Source organism: Tupaia chinensis, unplaced genomic scaffold (assembly GCF_000334495.1).
Source record: "Tupaia chinensis unplaced genomic scaffold, TupChi_1.0 Scaffold000045_1, whole genome shotgun sequence".
In the NCBI taxonomy this organism is placed as follows: Eukaryota; Metazoa; Chordata; class Mammalia; order Scandentia; family Tupaiidae; genus Tupaia; species Tupaia belangeri.
In genome coordinates this window covers 7,482,107-7,501,219 of record NW_006159501.1, presented here as the reverse complement: position 1 = coordinate 7,501,219, position 19,113 = coordinate 7,482,107, and the positions used below count along the sequence as shown (strand labels likewise).

The 19,113-nt window shown below is 41.3% G+C and overlaps 1 protein-coding gene across 1 annotated transcript in view; it reads right to left on the bottom strand.

Moving 5' to 3' along the window:
* Positions 1-19,113, bottom strand: part of ROCK2 (Rho associated coiled-coil containing protein kinase 2) — a 158,489-nt gene that overhangs the window by 46,697 nt on the left and 92,679 nt on the right. Inside the window, 3 exon segments of the mRNA XM_027773604.1 lie at positions 2,356-2,494; positions 6,484-6,628; positions 12,946-13,206. Coding sequence (XP_027629405.1) covers positions 2,356-2,494; positions 6,484-6,628; positions 12,946-13,206 — 545 coding nt within the window.

The window sequence follows — 19,113 nt, the reverse complement described above, 5'->3', positions numbered from 1 at the left end:
AGCCCATCGATTTACCAGTGAGTAAAAGTACTTTCCAGAAAGTAAAATAATTTCCCCAAGCTCACAAAGCTGCTGAGTGAAAGACTGTACTAGGGTATTACAGTTCTGTCCTTTGACAGTGATTCCTACCGCAGAACTAAAGTGCGAAATCAGAAAATTACTGAATAGAGACCAAGGAAGAAAAATAAGTTTCCTAGCTTCTTTTTTTATTTTTTTTGAGGCAAATTCTCGTATTTTTGTTCACCTACTTGTTTTTTAAAATACAGAATTTCCAGGACAGACTTGCTCATATACAAATGCAAATTTTAAAAAAAGGCTGGGAAGGAGGCACTTCCAGGGCAAACACAAGCAATTTCTAAGACCATAACCTGCTAAGTAATTATGGACACAGAATGCTCTCCTCTCCAAAACTGTACAGTCAAGAGTAACACAGACTGGGAACCAGCAGTTAGCGTAATGGCTATGTCGCTGGACTCCCACAGTCGACCGCGGTTCGCGTCCCGGACCCGGTGGCTTAAAACTCACGCGGGGCGCGTGTGCGTGTGTGCCCAAGATCCCGAGAGGAGAATGGAGGAGAAGGGATTGCGGCGTGACCATCCCCCCTGGGGGGTGATTTCTCGCTTTCTGTCTCTCTGTCTATCTCTGTCTGTCTGGCGAGCGCAAGTGCTCTATAGCGAAAACCTCTCCAAAAAAAAAGAGTAACACAGACTGTCACCACCTCAGAGGGTAAAATGAGATCAAACACTTTATTTTTTTCAAATGTATTATTTTACCAAGTCCCATGCTTTCTTTTGTGAGTTAGATTACAAGTAGGCTGCACACGCAAAATTGCAAGGGTATCCCGACACCAGGCTTAGCAGCAGGAAAAAGCTAACTCAGAACTACATGCGAATTAGACAACGAGAGAAAGAGGCTGGTTTCAGATGCAGGTAAGTTCGATATGCTTTCATTTCTACAAATTTCAAAGTAAAAGGTCTTCTCTACAAATAAATTAAATGTACATTACACATTACCTATCGGTTAAGAAGGCACAGATGAGATTCTTCGCATGCTTTGAAATTTCTGCATCTTCAGGAAAACATAATGAATTCTTATGATCCATGATTTTGCTATATGTTCCTACAAGTGAATCTGCATAAAATGGAGTATCCCCTAAAATTACAAGAAAGAATATATTAAGTAGAATAGAAAGTACAAACTAAACACTTATCGTCGCCTAACATATTTTTCTTTTTTAAAATAGAATTATTTTGTTATTATTTTGTTTACTTTTAATTTGACCAGAGAGAGACAGAAAAAAAGAAAGCGAAAGTGAGAAAGCGAGCCGGCAGGTCCGAGTCTTGAACTGCGACCCACTATAACCACCACGCCACACGCGGGACCCTCATCTAACATTTAAACATGTTAAGTTTACATGTTCGCACACAGAGGGATGAATGGTGCAGGGGTCAGAGATCCCCACAGAAATGACGCCTACACAAAGAGCATGTGTGAACTTCAGCCAGGCCTCCGCACGCGGCCTTAAAGCTAAAGTACAACCTGCGTGAATCCGGGAACTTGTTGGGTGTTTAAAAACAAAGGCAAGAAAACTATTTACTGAATAACTCAAGACAAAGATTCTGAAGTGCGGTGGGACTCGTCACAGCCCTTCAATGCTTTGGCTGGCCCGGCATCTTGAATCTTGAGATCACGGTGGACGTGCGACACAACAGCCACCAGCCGGGTGGCGGGACTTCACAGGGAAACTGAAACTAAAGAAAATGGAAGAGGCTGTGTTCTAGGTTCACTAGTCACACTTTAAATGCTTGGTGTGGCCGTGACTACCACACTTGATGGTGCAGGTGTGAGTCACTGCCATCAAGACGGCTGGGCCGGGCTGCTCTGGGAGTTAGAACTACTCAAGCATTCTGTGCGGGAGGAAGCTAGCCCCCAGGAGAGCGTGTGAGCTGCCTAAGACTGGAAAGTGGAGAAATGGTCTCTCGATGCAGTACTCCTGTTGATAAGGCCATGGGAAAGAGGCGCAGAAGCAAGTGTACAGATGGGAAAGGCTGAGGCACCACCCTCACCACCAGCCTCTACAACCACGGGGCGGGAGCAGGTGGCATGGTGCTGAGGGCGCGCCACTCCCACATGACCGACCGCAGTTTGCGTCAGGACCTGGCAGCCTGCTTTCTCACTTTCCTTCTCTCTCTCTGACTTTCTCTGGTCAAATTTAAAAACTAATAACAATAATAATAAACAACGAGAGAAAGAGGCTGGTTTCAGATGCAGGTAAGTTCGATATGCTTTCATTTCTACAAATTTCAAAGTAAAAGGTCTTCTCTACAAATAAATTAAATGTACATTACACATTACCTATCGGTTAAGAAGGCACAGATGAGATTCTTCGCATGCTTTGAAATTTCTGCATCTTCAGGAAAACATAATGAATTCTTATGATCCATGATTTTGCTATATGTTCCTACAAGTGAATCTGCATAAAATGGAGTATCCCCTAAAATTACAAGAAAGAATATATTAAGTAGAATAGAAAGTACAAACTAAACACTTATCGTCGCCTAACATATTTTTCTTTTTTAAAATAGAATTATTTTGTTATTATTTTGTTTACTTTTAATTTGACCAGAGAGAGACAGAAAAAAAGAAAGCGAAAGTGAGAAAGCGAGCCGGCAGGTCCGAGTCTTGAACTGCGACCCACTATAACCACCACGCCACACGCGGGACCCTCATCTAACATTTAAACATGTTAAGTTTACATGTTCGCACACAGAGGGATGAATGGTGCAGGGGTCAGAGATCCCCACAGAAATGACGCCTACACAAAGAGCATGTGTGAACTTCAGCCAGGCCTCCGCACGCGGCCTTAAAGCTAAAGTACAACCTGCGTGAATCCGGGAACTTGTTGGGTGTTTAAAAACAAAGGCAAGAAAACTATTTACTGAATAACTCAAGACAAAGATTCTGAAGTGCGGTGGGACTCGTCACAGCCCTTCAATGCTTTGGCTGGCCCGGCATCTTGAATCTTGAGATCACGGTGGACGTGCGACACAACAGCCACCAGCCGGGTGGCGGGACTTCACAGGGAAACTGAAACTAAAGAAAATGGAAGAGGCTGTGTTCTAGGTTCACTAGTCACACTTTAAATGCTTGGTGTGGCCGTGACTACCACACTTGATGGTGCAGGTGTGAGTCACTGCCATCAAGACGGCTGGGCCGGGCTGCTCTGGGAGTTAGAACTACTCAAGCATTCTGTGCGGGAGGAAGCTAGCCCCCAGGAGAGCGTGTGAGCTGCCTAAGACTGGAAAGTGGAGAAATGGTCTCTCGATGCAGTACTCCTGTTGATAAGGCCATGGGAAAGAGGCGCAGAAGCAAGTGTACAGATGGGAAAGGCTGAGGCACCACCCTCACCACCAGCCTCTACAACCACGGGGCGGGAGCAGGTGGCATGGTGCTGAGGGCGCGCCACTCCCACATGACCGACCGCAGTTTGCGTCAGGACCTGGCAGCCTGCTTTCTCACTTTCCTTCTCTCTCTCTGACTTTCTCTGGTCAAATTTAAAAACTAATAACAATAATAATAAATAAAATAAAATAACTCTTTAAAAATAATAATAATAAAACCACCAGGGCTAGCGGTCCTGCCACGGCATGCCTATACCACAAGTAACTTTAGTGTAAACCAGACCTTCCCATATCAGCCAACCCAAAAGTTCAAAACGGGTATTCGGGTAGCTATTTTTTGTATGTTTTCAAAGGTGGGTGAAGAGGAGCTTCGAATTCAAGATTTTCTTGTGCCATTTTCATAAATAGAACCCATTAAATGAAGTCCAGTGCCAACCAACCAGAGCACACTCCCCACGGGCTCAGAACACTGCAGATCTCTGCCATTCAAACTCAACCCCAGCTCTCACAGTTGAAAACAGTGGGGGGAATTTAAATAGGATTTTGAACTTTTCAAATGAGCCAAGTCACTTCCTCAAAAGCACCTCACTTTCTAAATCCCTAGGAGAGTTTAGGCAACTAAGGGAATATAGCCCATACTTTCAAACAATTACGAGATACAACCAAATGCATCGGATCAGGGCAGAGTGAAAAAACAGCTGCCTGAGACCACAGAGTCCACAGAGCCTCAGCACAAAGACAAAGGCCCAAGACGAAGCAGGTCATACTGCGACAGGAGGAGGAGCGAACACCATCAGTGCTACTCACACAAAATGGCATCGACACGAGGCTTTGCTCTTCTTTTCTCTTTTGCTATAGGGTGCATGCACTCACAGGAGAGACAGAGAGACAGAAAGAAAGAAAGCACCCCCCAGAGGGGATGGCCATGCTGCGATCCCTTCCCTCCATTTTCCTCTCAGGATTTCGGGCACACATGCACACACACCTGGTGTGAGTTTTAAGCTTTCTGGTTAAGGGACTCAAACTGCAGTCAAATACGTGGGAGTCCAGCAACATAACCATTAAGCCATCTGCTGGTCCCAAGGCTATTTTTAAATTTTTGCTATAGGGCATGTGTGCTCACCAGAGAGAGATAAAGAGACAGAGAAAAGGAGGGAAAGTAAGAAAGTACCCCTCAGGGGTGATGGCCTCATCACCATCCCTTCTCCACTCTCCTTTAAGGATTTGGGGCATGTGCCCAGGCACCCAGCTTGTGTTTCAAGCTGCCAGGTCAGGGACTCAAACCACAGTTGGCCATGTGGGATCCAACCATCTAAACCACCATGCCACTGGCTGGTCCAGAAAAGGGAATTTATGGCACCAAAAAGTTCTATAGTAATTCCTATTTAAATTTGGGATTTAACAAAAATACCTGATTATTTTAGCAATAACCATCCTCTATTATTGTACAGATTTTATACTACCAATTTCTTGTTGTTAAAGAATTATTTGATTTTTTTTTAAGATTTTTTTCGATTTATTACAGGACACACACACTCACCAGAAAGAGAGAGAAAGAGACAGAAAAAGAAAGGAAAAGTAGAAAGCAAGCCACCAGGTCCGAGACTCCAACTGTGTTTGGCCATGTGGGAGTCCAGTGTCCTAATCACCATGCCACCTGTTGGCCCCTATTACTATTATTTCTTTTAATTTTGCTATAGAGAACACATGCTCACCAGAGACAGAGAGAGATAAAAAGAGAAAGAGAGAGAGAGAGAGCTGCCAGCCTTTCACATTTTGATTTGGTTAAAATAAGAGAAAGTTTTGCTGTCGGGCATGTGTGCTTGCCAGAGAAAGAGACACAGAATGAGAAAGTGAGAAACCACCCTCCCAAAAGGATGGCCATGCCACAGTGCTTTCTCCTCCATTCTCCTCTCAGGATCTTAGGCATGCACACATGGGTGCCCAGTGTGAGTTTTAAGCCACTGGGTCTGGGACTCAAACCATAGTCGGGCACGTGGGATCCAGAGACATAACTATTATGCCATCTGCTGGTCCTCTAATATTTTATTTTTTTAAGTCTAATAGCGAACTATTTCCCAGCAATATATTTCCAGTTCCTTTCATGTTGCACTTATTCTTCTCAATCACTGCCCATAACAGACTTGGTATTAACTTTCCTGTTAGCAAACTGTCATGTCAAATACACTCCTTCCTTGGTATCTGTGGAGAACTGGCTCCAGGAGCTCATGCAGAGACTAAAACCCCCGTGAGTAACACAGCACAGGATCTGGATATAACCTCCGCACCTGCAGCCCTCACCTGTGGGTCATCGCTGGAGTAACTCACACGACCCAGGACTGCATAAACGGTTGTTACACTACATTCCTATTTCTAATATTTCATAGTTGTATCATTTTCATTTTATTGTTTTCTTTCCCAAATATTCATAGTTCAATTCACAGATGTGGAACCCAAGGATACAGAGAGCTGACTGAACTACTAATTAGAGGTTCCAGGAATTTCAATTCATCCCTAGGACACAGGTAATCATTTTTTTTATAGTTTCAAATTCCTAACTTAAAGAGCTATAAAATGCTTTGGATAAAAAAACAAAAGTTGGGGCGAGGTAGGAGGGGCTGAGGAAAAAAGTGTTTAACAGACACAGGAATATAGAAAGAAGGGGCAACACTGGTTGTAGAATATTATTCATACACACACACACACACACTATATATATCTACATGATTGAGACACCTGTATAAATAGCCATCTACATATCCCTATCTATCTCTCTGTATGTATATAGATACAGATAGCTGTATCTAAATAACTGTGCCTATAGACACCTGTATCTGTATATCTATATCTCAAAAAGAAGAAAAGAGGGAGGGAGGGAGGAGGAAGGAAGACCAGCAGAGCAAAAACTACCGGTACCCAGAATGTGTGCTGTGCAGAGAACGATGAACATGATAGTATCCTTGGTTTGATTACTGCACACTGCACGCATGCTTTGGAAATCTGCATTATACCCCACAGAGATGTACAAGGAAATGTAAACAGAAAATTATAAAAGAGGAAAAAAATGAAAATATTTACTTACCCACTAGCATCTCAAAAAGGAAAACACCTACAGACCACCAATCACATTCTCGCCCATAGTAACCATCACCCCCTTGAGATTTCAGAACCTCAGGTGATATATAATCAGGTGTCCCAACTGCTGTGTCACAGTGTACCATGCCTGCCTAGGTAAACAGCAAAGATAAAAAACAGGTCAGTGTAAGACCACATGTAAGGGAAACTAACTCGTTTATTGTACATACAGTGCCGAATATGCTGCCAACAGAGCTTCACTGCTGTGGGATAGAGGATAAATGCAGTGTGAAATGCATAGGAATGTGCAGATTATCAAGGATAATTTTCAGCTCATAAAATAAAGAACACTTCCTGAATGAAAAAAAGGAAATCTCTCTCCAAAGAGATTCCATGCAAACTAACTTTTGTTTCTTTTTCTTACTTCTCACACTGTAAACTAGTACTATAAAATGTGGTCTTAAGGTACTTGGCTTGGGAGAAAGAAGAGTCCTTAGAGACAGGAAGTTTTGTTATCTCCATAAGGAACTGAAGCAGTTAAGATGACAAAGGGGCCAGCAGGTGGCATGGTGGTAAAGGCACTAGATCCCACATGGCTGAATCCACGGTTCAAGTCCCAGACTCCATGGCTTGAAAAACACACTAGGTGTGCCTATGCACATATGCCCAAAATACTGAGAGGAAAATAGAGGAGAAGGGATTGTGGCATGGCCATCTCCCCGAGGGTGATCATTCCCTGTCTGTCTCTTTCCTGCAAGTATAACATCATATGGCAAAAATCTTTAAAAACAAACAAACAAAACGATAAAAGACTAAGGGCCCTCTTTGGAAGTTGTAACAATAAATGGTTCTTATTTATCAGGATACTTGATAAGGATAAGAAGCGTGACGGGGCTGTGCGTGTGCTGCGAAGCGGCCTCACTAAGTGGTGCAGCGCTACGTAACATCCTTTCCCCACGACCTTCACCCAGCTGGCACAGGTTGTAAAATTAATTTCACGGCTCTTCATTTTCTTTACTCATATTTCTTATAAACAAAATATAAAACCAACTAAAATAGTAAGTATTATGATCATGTTGGAAAAGAAAGTTCAACATATTTTGTAAACATGATTTATTTAATTTTTTATTGAAGTGCTATAAAATGTGTTAGACATGTGAATTGCTTCAAAAACAATCTCATTATTCATCCTCAAATCAGGAAAAATAACTCATAGATTTTATTTTTCCAAGCATATGTCAAATAAAAAACAGAAGTCATTTTAGTTTGAACATAATTTTTTTTTTAATTTATGAAAATAACTGATCAAACCATCAGAGTAACACTGTGTGTGAATTACTTCATCCACACAAAGATGAACAAGACAGTGCCGAAAAGGCCAGAGGTGGCATGGAGGTTAAGGCACTGGATCCCACATGGCTAGCTGCACAGTTCGAGTCCCAGACCTAGTGGCTTGAAAAATCATGCCATGCGTGTGCGCGTGTGCATGAAATCCCAAGAGAAGAATGGAGAAGAAGGGACTGTGGTGTGGCAACCCTCCTGGGGGGTGACTTCTCACTTTCCCTCTGTCTGTTTCTCTCTGGCAAGGGCATGCATTCTATAGCAAACTAACCAAAGAGGGGGTGCAGTGAGTGGGTGCCAGGCTGCGCAGATTCCCAGGATCGTGGGGCCAGGAATCTCACATGCCGGGTGCACTCAGGCCCAGGATCCTGGCTGGCTGAGAGTAAAAGTGGATTGTAGGACCATTTGGGGTCCTCCCTTTGCTTGCCTCGCTCGTTCTCTCTGATTAATTTTTTTTTAAAAAAGAATTATTTTACTTAACTTTATTTATTTTAATTGGACCAGAGAGGGAGAAAGAGAAAGAGAGCAGGCTGCCAGGTCCAAGCCGCCAGGTCTGGGACTCAAACTATGGTTGGCCATGTGGGAGTCCAGTGCCCTTAACCATCAGGCCACCTGTTGGACCCTCTCTCTGATGAATTTAAAAAAAAAAAAAAATCCATTAAAAAAATAGTTTGACCATTTGTTTTCACAGATAAGGGGTTGTCAAACTTTTCTTATACAGAGTCAGGCATACAGATTTTAAGCTTTCTGCGCCACAAAGGGTGTGCTGTACATTTTTATTCCCTTTTTTTGTTTTTAGTTTATTTCTTTTATGATAGTGTGAGAGTGAAAAAGACATGCACCTTCAATAGGGTTTTTCACCACAGCCTCCAGGCCCCACTCCCCACGAGCTTTCCCAGGATCGTGGCTGTGGCTCCTGGCATGTGAAAATTGAGCCACGAACCACACCTGCACACTTCCACAGGGACCACCTCACCTGAGTGGTAGGTTACAAGTCACTACTGAACTGGCCCTCTTCCTCCTTTTTTAAACATGTAAAAATAATTTTTAGCACGTAAGTGGTATAAAACCAAGCCACTGGCCAGATTTAGCCTGACCTCCAGCTTGCCAATCCTGTTACAGGTCAGTGAGAAAGAACTTGGAGCACTTCTCAGGGCCCTGGTAGGGTAGCCGTGACCAAGGGCAAGCACCAAGCAATGACCCTGAAACTTGCAATAAGACTCTTTGTATTAACAACTAGCAAAATTATAAATTCTAGGTAGTGTAGTTCTTAATTTAAATAAACTCCTTTGTTACTAGAATCATGCTCTTTAGTAACATCACTTAAGAGTTGAAGGCTTGGAGTAAAACAACCAGCTTTTTTCAAGTTCAGTACTTTTAACATCTTTTGTTCTTAAATCAATCACAGATAACGCGGGAGGAGAGAACACCCTGACAGAGCTCGATCACGCCATGACCCCCTTTCCCCACCCCTCCAGCTCTTTAGAATCCGGGGCACCCAAATGCCTGGCATATTTTCAGGCCAACCTGGGGATCTGAACTTGTGGTCATCCATAGGCTTCCAGCCCTGCGGGACATTTGGTTACTGTGGCACCACAGCAGCTGAGCCTGTTCTTCACTACACTGGGATTAAGGATGTTTATTGAGATGCAGACACAGCTAGGTAGCAGACTGGAAGATGTCATCAGCAATATCTGTGGAATCACTGCCTGCATTATATAAGGAATTCCTGTACATCAACAGGAAGCCAAGTTTTTGTTTGTTTGTTTGTTTTTAAGGTTTTTGCTATAGGGCATGTATGTTTGCTAGAGAGAGAGACACAATGAGAGGGGAAGTGAGAAATCACCCCCCTCAGTTGGGATGCCCACACCACGATTCTTTCTCTTCCGTTCTCCAGGGATTTGGGGCACACATGTGCACACGCCTGGCATAATTTTCAAGATGTCAGGTCCGGAACTCAAACCAGGGTCAGCCATGTGGGGGTCGGACGCCTTATCCACTATGCCACGCGCTGCCCTATAAGAAGCCAGTTTTTTGTTTGTTTGTTTGTTTTTAAAATAACGGTTTTTGCCTTGGGGTATATGTGCTCACTGGAGAGAGAGAGAAAGAGACAGAGACAGTGAGAGAGAAAGTGAGAAATCATGCCCAGGGAGGAACAGCCATGCCACAATTTCTTCTCCTCCACTCTCCTCTTAGGACCTGCCAGGTCCAGGACTCAAACCATGATCAGCTATGTGGGAATACAGTGCCTTAACCACCACATCACTTGTTAGCTCCTACAAGAAGCCAATATGAAAAGTATCAAAGGACAAAAAAAGAAAAGGAAGGGACGGAAAAAGAGAACAATGATGGGGCCAGCAGGTGGCATGGTGGTTAAAGGCACTAGACTTCCACATGGCGACTGCCGTTAAAGTTCCAGACCTAGTGGTTTGCTTTCTCTTTTTCCCTTTGCCACAATTTCTTCTCCTCCACTCTCCTCTTAGGACCTGCCAGGTCCAGGACTCAAACCATGATCAGCTATGTGGGAATACAGTGCCTTAACCACCACATCACTTGTTAGCTCCTACAAGAAGCCAATATGAAAAGTATCAAAGGACAAAAAAAGAAAAGGAAGGGACGGAAAAAGAGAACAATGATGGGGCCAGTAGGTGGCATGGTGGTTAAAGGCACTAGACTTCCACATGGCGACTGCCGTTAAAGTTCCAGACCTAGTGGTTTGCTTTCTCTTTTTCCCTTTCTCTCTCTAGTTAAATTAAAAAATAATAATAACAATAACAATAACAAATGAAATTAAATAAAAAATTCTTTAAAAAAAGAATAATGATCTATTATAATATCTCTATTATCACTATTATCTATAAGATAAATAACAATAACACTCACCAGAGAGAGAAAGAGAGAGAGAGAGAGACTGAAAAATCACCTCCCCCCCCCCCGGGAGAATGAAAACATCAAAATCCCTTCTCTTCCATTTTCCTCTCAGGATTTTGGGCACACATGCATGCACACCCAGTGTGATTTTCAAGCTGCCAGGTTCAGAACTTGACAGTAAGCCAAGTGGGACATCGAGTCCCTTTACCTCCACCCCACCTGCTGGCCCCAGTAAATACAAATTTTAAAAGCTCCTACTCCACACCAGTGGCACATGTAATATATTTAGAGCACTAAAACAGTAGCGTTCAAGAAGATTGGGGGGACGAGGTCACTCATGCACTAAGAGGTTATGGGCATTACAGTCGTTCTGAACATCAACAACATGTTATGGCCCTCAGACACGGCAGTCTCACACCTGGGTTATACTGTAGAGAAAGCCCCGTCAGGGTACACAGGGCATGTAGACTGTGCTCAAGACAATACTGCTGGTAGCAGGGAATTAGAGGTGACCTAGGAAGCCAGCACCGGGGATTCAGAATGTAAACAGAAAGGCAGATAGTATGGAATGGTAAGCAACAATAAGAAGCAGTTAGCTAATCTGCATTTAGGAGAGATATATATCAAACAATGCTGAATGACAAATGCAAATTAAAGTGATACCTATTCCAATGTGCTGCTTATACGAAAATACATTTTATAAATGCATGCTGTGCTAGTACTCTGCAAAAGCACATGGTAAATGCAGTACAGTGGCTGTTATTAGGAAGAGGAAAGAGAATGAAGCAGAAAGGAAGAAAACAAAATAAAACCAAGATGGAGTCACTGTATAGACTACTCATGATAATAGTGTGAACCAAGAAGTATAATCAAGCATTTGCTCCTGAATTTAAAAACAGTAAACAAAACTAGATAAGCCATATTTTATTCTGCCTAAAACAGATGATTTCAGATATTCCAATAGCAAATTTAGTATCTGCTTGTATGTTTATAAAATTTTCTGTAAATACAAACACTGTCCTGATCCACCCCATATTCTCACATTCTACACCTTCCTTTTCATAACCACTCTTATCCTTCTTAAAAACATTTGGTATGATTTATCCTCTGCTCCCTACTCTATCTCCAAAAGCTTTTGGTTTAGTTAAAATAAGAACATACTCATGGAAGTTTAACACATAAAAATCAGAGATTATGTACAATAGACACGAAAAATGTTTAGACATCTATTAGAAAATTATTTAATACTTCATTTTTGTTAATGATCATTTTTACTGTTAATCACCTCTTACTATATCATGCTGAAAACCACAAGAGGGAGCTTTGGGTCCAAATACTTCACCCATTAAACAGTGATTAATGCTTGCAGAATACAGTAACATTCCGTGGAGAGGACGGAAAAGTAAAGGGATGTTGAGTTTTAGCTGGATAGACTAAGACAAAGATAGACACAGCACACAGTCGAAGTTAAAGAAGGCTTTATGACAGTTAGAAGAGTGACCAGTCAGGTTGGTTTCAGGGAGAACTTTTCAGATAAAATAAAATCTGAGCAGAGCTTGGAAGAAGATGGGTTGCTGATGAAGAAAGGATAATCAGTGAAAGTAAATGTCACAAAGGTGGCATGAACTTTAAGGAAAAAGAAACTTATCATTTTTTAAAAGAAAGATACAAAAATAATAATGGTAGTAGAAATGCCCATGGTTTTCTATTTATTTTTAAAATTTCCCAGGGGGTGCTTAGGCTCACCAGACAGAGATGGAAGACGGAAAGGGACAGTGCATGATGTGAGCACCCCCACAGGCACGCCAGGCTGCACCCCTCTCATGTCTTGTCCCACTGGCATTTGGGGATTGTGTGCCCGGCGTGTTTTTCGAACCGCAGTCGGCCACGTGGGATTTGTTCAGTTAATGGCTTGACCACAGGGCTGGCTCCCTATGTGTCTTAATTCAGATTTAATGTCCTACTTCTTGTCCTAGATTATTCTACATATAGTTCCCCCTTTTGATAGGTGGGAAACGTCTGTCAGCATTCTATGAGGAAGATAACTAAGCAGAGTTTGTATTTCTCTTAGATTTACCAAATTTACTAATGAAGTATTTTATACTTAAGATGAATGATTACTAAACAAATGGCTTTAATTTGGTTTTATCTTGTTGAGATGTTACACAGTAAGCAAAACTAAATTAAATTCTGCTCATATCTAGAAAGCCCTGATTTGAGAGATTTCATCTATTTTTGTTTTCACTTGCTTACTTACTTCATCCATCTTCATACATGTGCCAAAATCTGCTAATTTTAGATGTCCGTGTTTATCCAAGAGCATGTTGTCGGGCTTCACGTCCCTGTGAATGAGACCCATGGAGTGTATTGCGTCCAGAGCAAGGACAACTTCAGCAGTGTAAAATTTGGCCCACTTTTCAGGCACATCGTAATTACTCATAAGGTTTACAAGGTCACCACCAGGCATGTACTCCATTACCATGTACAGATACCTATCATCTTGAAAGGCACAAAAGAGCTGGAAAACAAAAGGGAAAGGAAAAATTAAAAAAACAAAACAAAAAACAAAAAACAAACCCAAAACAAAAACCATAAACAGAATGAAAACCAAAAACTATTATTACTAAAACACAAACTATTTTATAACCAAAACGAGTTAAAATTTATTAAATCCTTTATTTTAGACATGGGCATGTTTAACAAAAAAGCAGTATTAGGCAAAAATTTTATATGGATATCTTCTTCAACTTCACTATCCAACTATGTATAAGTGAATATTTTCCCTCTTCAAAAACATAACGTGGGAAACTAAATAGAAACATAAAAAAGAAAAACAGAACAGGAACGTAAAACAGAAAAAGTGAGAGAATGATGGAATTCATTAGTTTAAAAAGCAACGTTCTGAAAGCTAAAGAAACTACTGCACATAACTCGTGCAGAAGTGAGCTAAGGAGGTAGGAACCACTTAGAAAAATCTAAAGCGTAGCAAATTCAGTAAGAGGGAATGAGCCCCCAACCAAGAAAGGAGTTACTGGTAGCTGTATTTGGAACAGGATTACCCTCCCTTCCTCCTCAACTTGCTCATGATGAACAGCAAATGGCATTGTTGCCTGCACCCAGACTTAACTCTAACAGTGGTACGGGGACCAGAGAAATAAGACACCAACCAACCAAGGTTGCTACTGGCCCCCCAGAAGAGACAGAAACCCACAATCTTGGAAGAAAGGGTATCTATCCCACAAACAACATGTCCCAAACCTCCTGGCAGTAAACAATGCAAACAGAAACAGTTTCTACAAACGGGAAAGATAGAACAAAACTAAGAATCAATATTTAAGAGAAAACAACATCATAAAAAAGGAAAGGCGATCCAAGAAACAAAATTAATACTCAATGAAATGTTTAATTAGGACCAACCGAGGTCGGTTTAAAAACATAAATGTCCTCAAGAGGGTAAGAGATCGGTTGCATCACAGCATATAGATAGGAAAAGAACAAACGAACAGAGCCAGAAAAGTGAACAAAGGATCTTTTTCTCAACATGACAGATTAAATGAGGTACAAAGCAAGGCTGACGAAGCTCCAACATCTGTGTAAAAGCAATCCTAGAAAAGAGAGAACACAGAGTAGAAGTAAAAGAAACAATAAAAACAAAATCCTAGGAATAAAGCTAAAAATCTAAGGTGAAAAGGATCTGTAAATGAAAGAGACTTCAGACAACTAGTGTTTAGTTTTGAGAAAGCCAAGAATAAAACAGCCTAAGAGTTTCCAAAATGCTGCCTTTTATAGAAAGCCATACAATAAACTATACTGACAACAAACTTCTCGGCCAATCTATTGTTGTATTCAACATACAGAATACAAAAGCCAGTATAGCTGTATCTTAGTCTCGACGGAAAGTGATTTTGATCCTAAAACATGGCTGACTACAAAACGAAGGAGACAGCAAAATCAAATTTTATAACACAATTTCTCAAAGAACTGCTCAAAGATATAGTTTGACAAAACAAAGAATAAATTGAAGAAGACATGAGAGGAGAAAAATAAAGAATCTAGAAATACTTATTAAATTCAACCACTGACACAAAATTGCCAAATATCACAATAATTTTTCAACGGAAGGCAGTGAGACACAGAAAGAGATGGGAAGTCATTATAAAGCCGCCTAGCAAGTCAAGTAAAAGTCTGTGTGGCATCTATTTATCTGTGTACGAGGCAGGAGAAAGCTAACAAGTGGAGGATGCTGTGGAGTGTCCTCCAGCGTCCTCCCATGTGGCTAGATAGAAAAACCCATCAGGGCAGAAAATTCCCTGCCCAAGGTAATGTAGGCAGCACACCTAGGGGTGTCTAGCTGATTAAGCCACAGTTGATACAGCCAATGAGATGAACCAGTGGCCCAGCTAGAAATCAGTGGGCCCAGCCCATGATCAAACGACATGACCTACATTCAGAATTATAAACCTTGCACAATGTAACTGCTGAGGCCTTGTGAGTCACACTCCGTCCACTCAGGCCCACTCCTACCTCTCAGGAGTGTACTTTTTACTTTGACTTAATAAACTACCTTTTCCTTTCACTATTGGCATGTTTTGTTCAATTCTTTGCTTGAAATACCAAGAGTCTGGATTATCATCACAGAAGTCCTTCCACTACATGTATAACATTTTTAACTCTAAATAATTAAAAGAAAAATATGAATAAACATAGAGACACCCAATGTTCATGAACTGGAAACTCAGTTTTATCAAAACAAGAGTTCTTCCCAATTGATTTATCCCCAAATACTCAATGCAATCTCTACCTAAATTCTAGTCTCCCCCACACCACAGAAGTCAGCAAGTTGATCCTGAAATTCATTTGGAAATTCAAAGGACCCAGATGAGTCAAAACAATATTGGACTAGAACGAAGTAGAACTTTTATTTTCCACTTACAAAACTACAGTAATCAAGACAGTACTAGTACTGGCATATGGATGGATACACATACAGCTCAACGGAGCGAACAAAATTCAGAAATAAGCCCTTATATTTAAGGTCAGTACAATTTTTTTTATAATGGTGCCAGGGAAACTTAGTGGGATTAAAGAAAGTTGTTTTTTAAATGGTGTTTAAACAATTCCACAGACAAAAAGATACATACGTTCAGATCCTTACTTCACACCATAATAAATGAACTCAAAATGGATTATAGACATAAATTTAAAGTGAAAAACCATTTGAACAATAAAAAAGCTAAAAGAGTAATCTTTATGACCTTAGATTGAGCGAAGATAAAAGATACAACACCCAAAACAAAATTGACAAAATAAAAAACAAATGACATAGAATTTCATCAAAATAAGCATTTTCTAGCTTTAAAAGATACATCGATAAAATGAGAAGATAAGCCATAGATGGGAAGGAAGTCTTTACATTTGATATACATGATAAAGGGCTTACATCAGCATACATAAAGAAGTGTCCAAACATAAGAAGGCAAAATAACCTAAATTTTCCAAAGACCAGAAGTTATGAATAGACATTTCACCAAAGATACATGAATGGTCAATAATCACACAAAAATATGCTCCGCTAGCATTAGAGAAGTTCAACAGTGAGACAGACACACACCACTTCATGCCCCCTATAATGGCTATGATAAAAAAAGAGAAAATATCAAGTGTTGGTGAAAATGTAAAATGGCATATCCACTGTGGGAGAGTTTGGCAAGTTCTTTGAAAGTTAAACATATATTTACAATCTAGGATTCTACTCCCAGGTGTCTACCCAAAAGAAATGAAATATAAAATGAAGAACACATCCATCAAAGACCTGAATGCAAATGTGCATAGCAGAATTATTCATTACCCAAGACAGCCAAAAGGTGAAAACAGTTCAAATGATAATGGATAAACAAAATGGAGTATATCCAAACCTTCCAGCCTGGTCCCATCTGACCTTCTGAAAAGATTTTATCAGCCCAAGCCACACCTAGCTTCTAAACCAGGATCTAAGAATTGTCTTGACTGACTTCATTAGTTTCCGCTGCCTTGTTAATCACGGCTTGTCTTTAAGCCTTCTGCAGAGAACAAAACTAGTCATCCTGTCCTGTCCTGTCCTGCCCTGTCTTGCCTGCCCAGAAAGGAAATTGCCCCCTACTGTCCTCCCAAGGGATCACGTCTCCTTGTGGTCCCACAGAGACAGTCTCCTCAATCCCCTATGCTTTGTCTCTCCCCTACACATGCTTGGTATCTTGTACAGTTCGTGGAGTCCATTTCTGGGCTCAGATTTGCCCTCTCACCAATGCTGCCCTCACTCAGTAAATTCCTTTCTTTATTCACCAAGTCTTGTCTCTCAGGAAGGGCGGCATGGTCTTGATCTGCGGCCACCTGGATGACTATCCATGCCTGTTCTGGTATGAGTTTCAGATTAAAAGCTGCACTTTGGGAGTCTCCAGGCTACTTGTATTTCTTACCAAATGGTTACAAATTCAGGGGTTCCCTTAGTCTCTTAGGTTCAATAATTTGACACAGAGAAATGCTTTTCATTGTATTTTATTATAAAGGAAACACACAAAGTGAAGTGTGGGAGGAAATGCGGAGCTTCTTAGTATGGAATTATAGGCTCGCCAACTAGGACACTCCCCTGAATGTCAATGTCTAAAGTTTTTACTGGTATTTCATTAATTAAACATGATTAATTATGTCACTGGTCAAGTGATTAAACTCAATCTGAAAGTAAGCAGGGACTCCCTAAAAAGGGATAGGTCTGCAGTTTCTCCTTCTGGGCAAAAAAACTAGAATCCCCAAAATGAAAATTAATAAGGGCTGAATAAAAAGTAAAATGTCTTTGGTAAGGGACTTGGAATATAAGGTTCATTTACATTGCAACGGTCAAAAGTAAACTTCATAATTTGGTTATGGTAATCAAGCAACAGTGGCCATGAATGAGGGTCTTATAATGTCTCATTTCAAGGAAAGAAATTATTTTAGCTTCAATATTAAGATTTTTTTTTTTTTGCAGGATGGAAACTCCTGGCTGTGGGCATATAGATCCCAGGCTGAAGGAAGTCAGAAACCTGACCAGAAACTGGATTATCTAAGGCCTTTTCAATCAGGAAAGCCCAGGAGATTATCATGTTCCCTTAAACCAATCATGGAACTGATCACATGTCTGGGACCCCTACCCTTAATTTTGTTTTTGCTTTTTTATTTTTTTAAGGTTTCTGCCATAGGGTGTGTGCACGCTAGAGAGAGAGAGACAAAGAGACAGAGAAAGGAAAAGTGAGAAATCAGCCCCAGTGGGATGGCCACGCTGCAATCCTTTCACCTCCATTCTCCTGTGATTTGGGGTATACATGCACTCATGTCCGGCATGATTCCCAAGCTGCTAGGTCTAAGACTTGACTCTCACAGTCAGCCATGTGGGAGCCCAGCACCTTACCATGCCACCTGCTGGCCCCCCTCCTACCCTTAAAAATGCATGCGGGGACCTCTCTGGGGAGACTAGGCCTTTCCAGTATGAGCTGCCAGCTCTCCATGCCTGGCACACTGCAACAACGCTGCACCTTTCTTCACCACACCGTGTGCCTGCAGTTTGGTTTGTAGTCCTTGGGCAAGGGAACTTGATTTGAGTTCCATAGCCAATCTGCAGCCTCCTACTTCTCCCTCAAGGTCGCCACAGAGTGCCTCAATCCTCTAATCTTCCTCTAATCCAGTGCTGGCTCTTTCTCCTGACCGGCCCCATCCCGCTATCAGGACGTCGAGGGTACCACATTAGCATAACAAAGGCACTCCTATCGCTCAGGAAATTCCAGAGTTTGAAGCTCTGTGCCAGGAACTAAGGACAAGGCTAGTATATTCTTTATTATACAGCACCACACAAGGTCCTACGCTGCACTACAAGGAATGAGGATGATATTACAATGTGAACGAGCTTCAGAAACAGCATCCTACACTTTTTGTCTTAATAAAAATGAAACTTAAAGAAGAAAAGAGCATGCTAAGGGAAAGAGACCACTTATAGGAAACGTGAAGAAAAGGCAAAGGAGCACAGCAGTCGCCCAGAGCTGGGAAGCTAAGAGGAAATGTCCATAACCAGCACAAATGACCATTTAGGGACAGCAGAAAAGTTCTAGAACAGATAGCGGGGATGACCACGCAACTCTGTGGGATTCCTAAAATCAATGATCACACACTTAAAAACAGGTGAATTATATAATATGCAAATTGTACCTCAATAAAATTTTATTATAAAGTTGCATTATAAAATTATAGCATGGTAGCTCTTAATACAAAAGGCCACTCTTCCTAATACCATCGTTTTAGGATACTGGTGTTATCGAGCCATTATTAGTTAAGATTTCACATGAGGGCAGCCTATGGTCCAGGGCTTAAGTGACCAGGATCCCACATGGCTGACCATATGCCTTGAGTCCCAGACTCA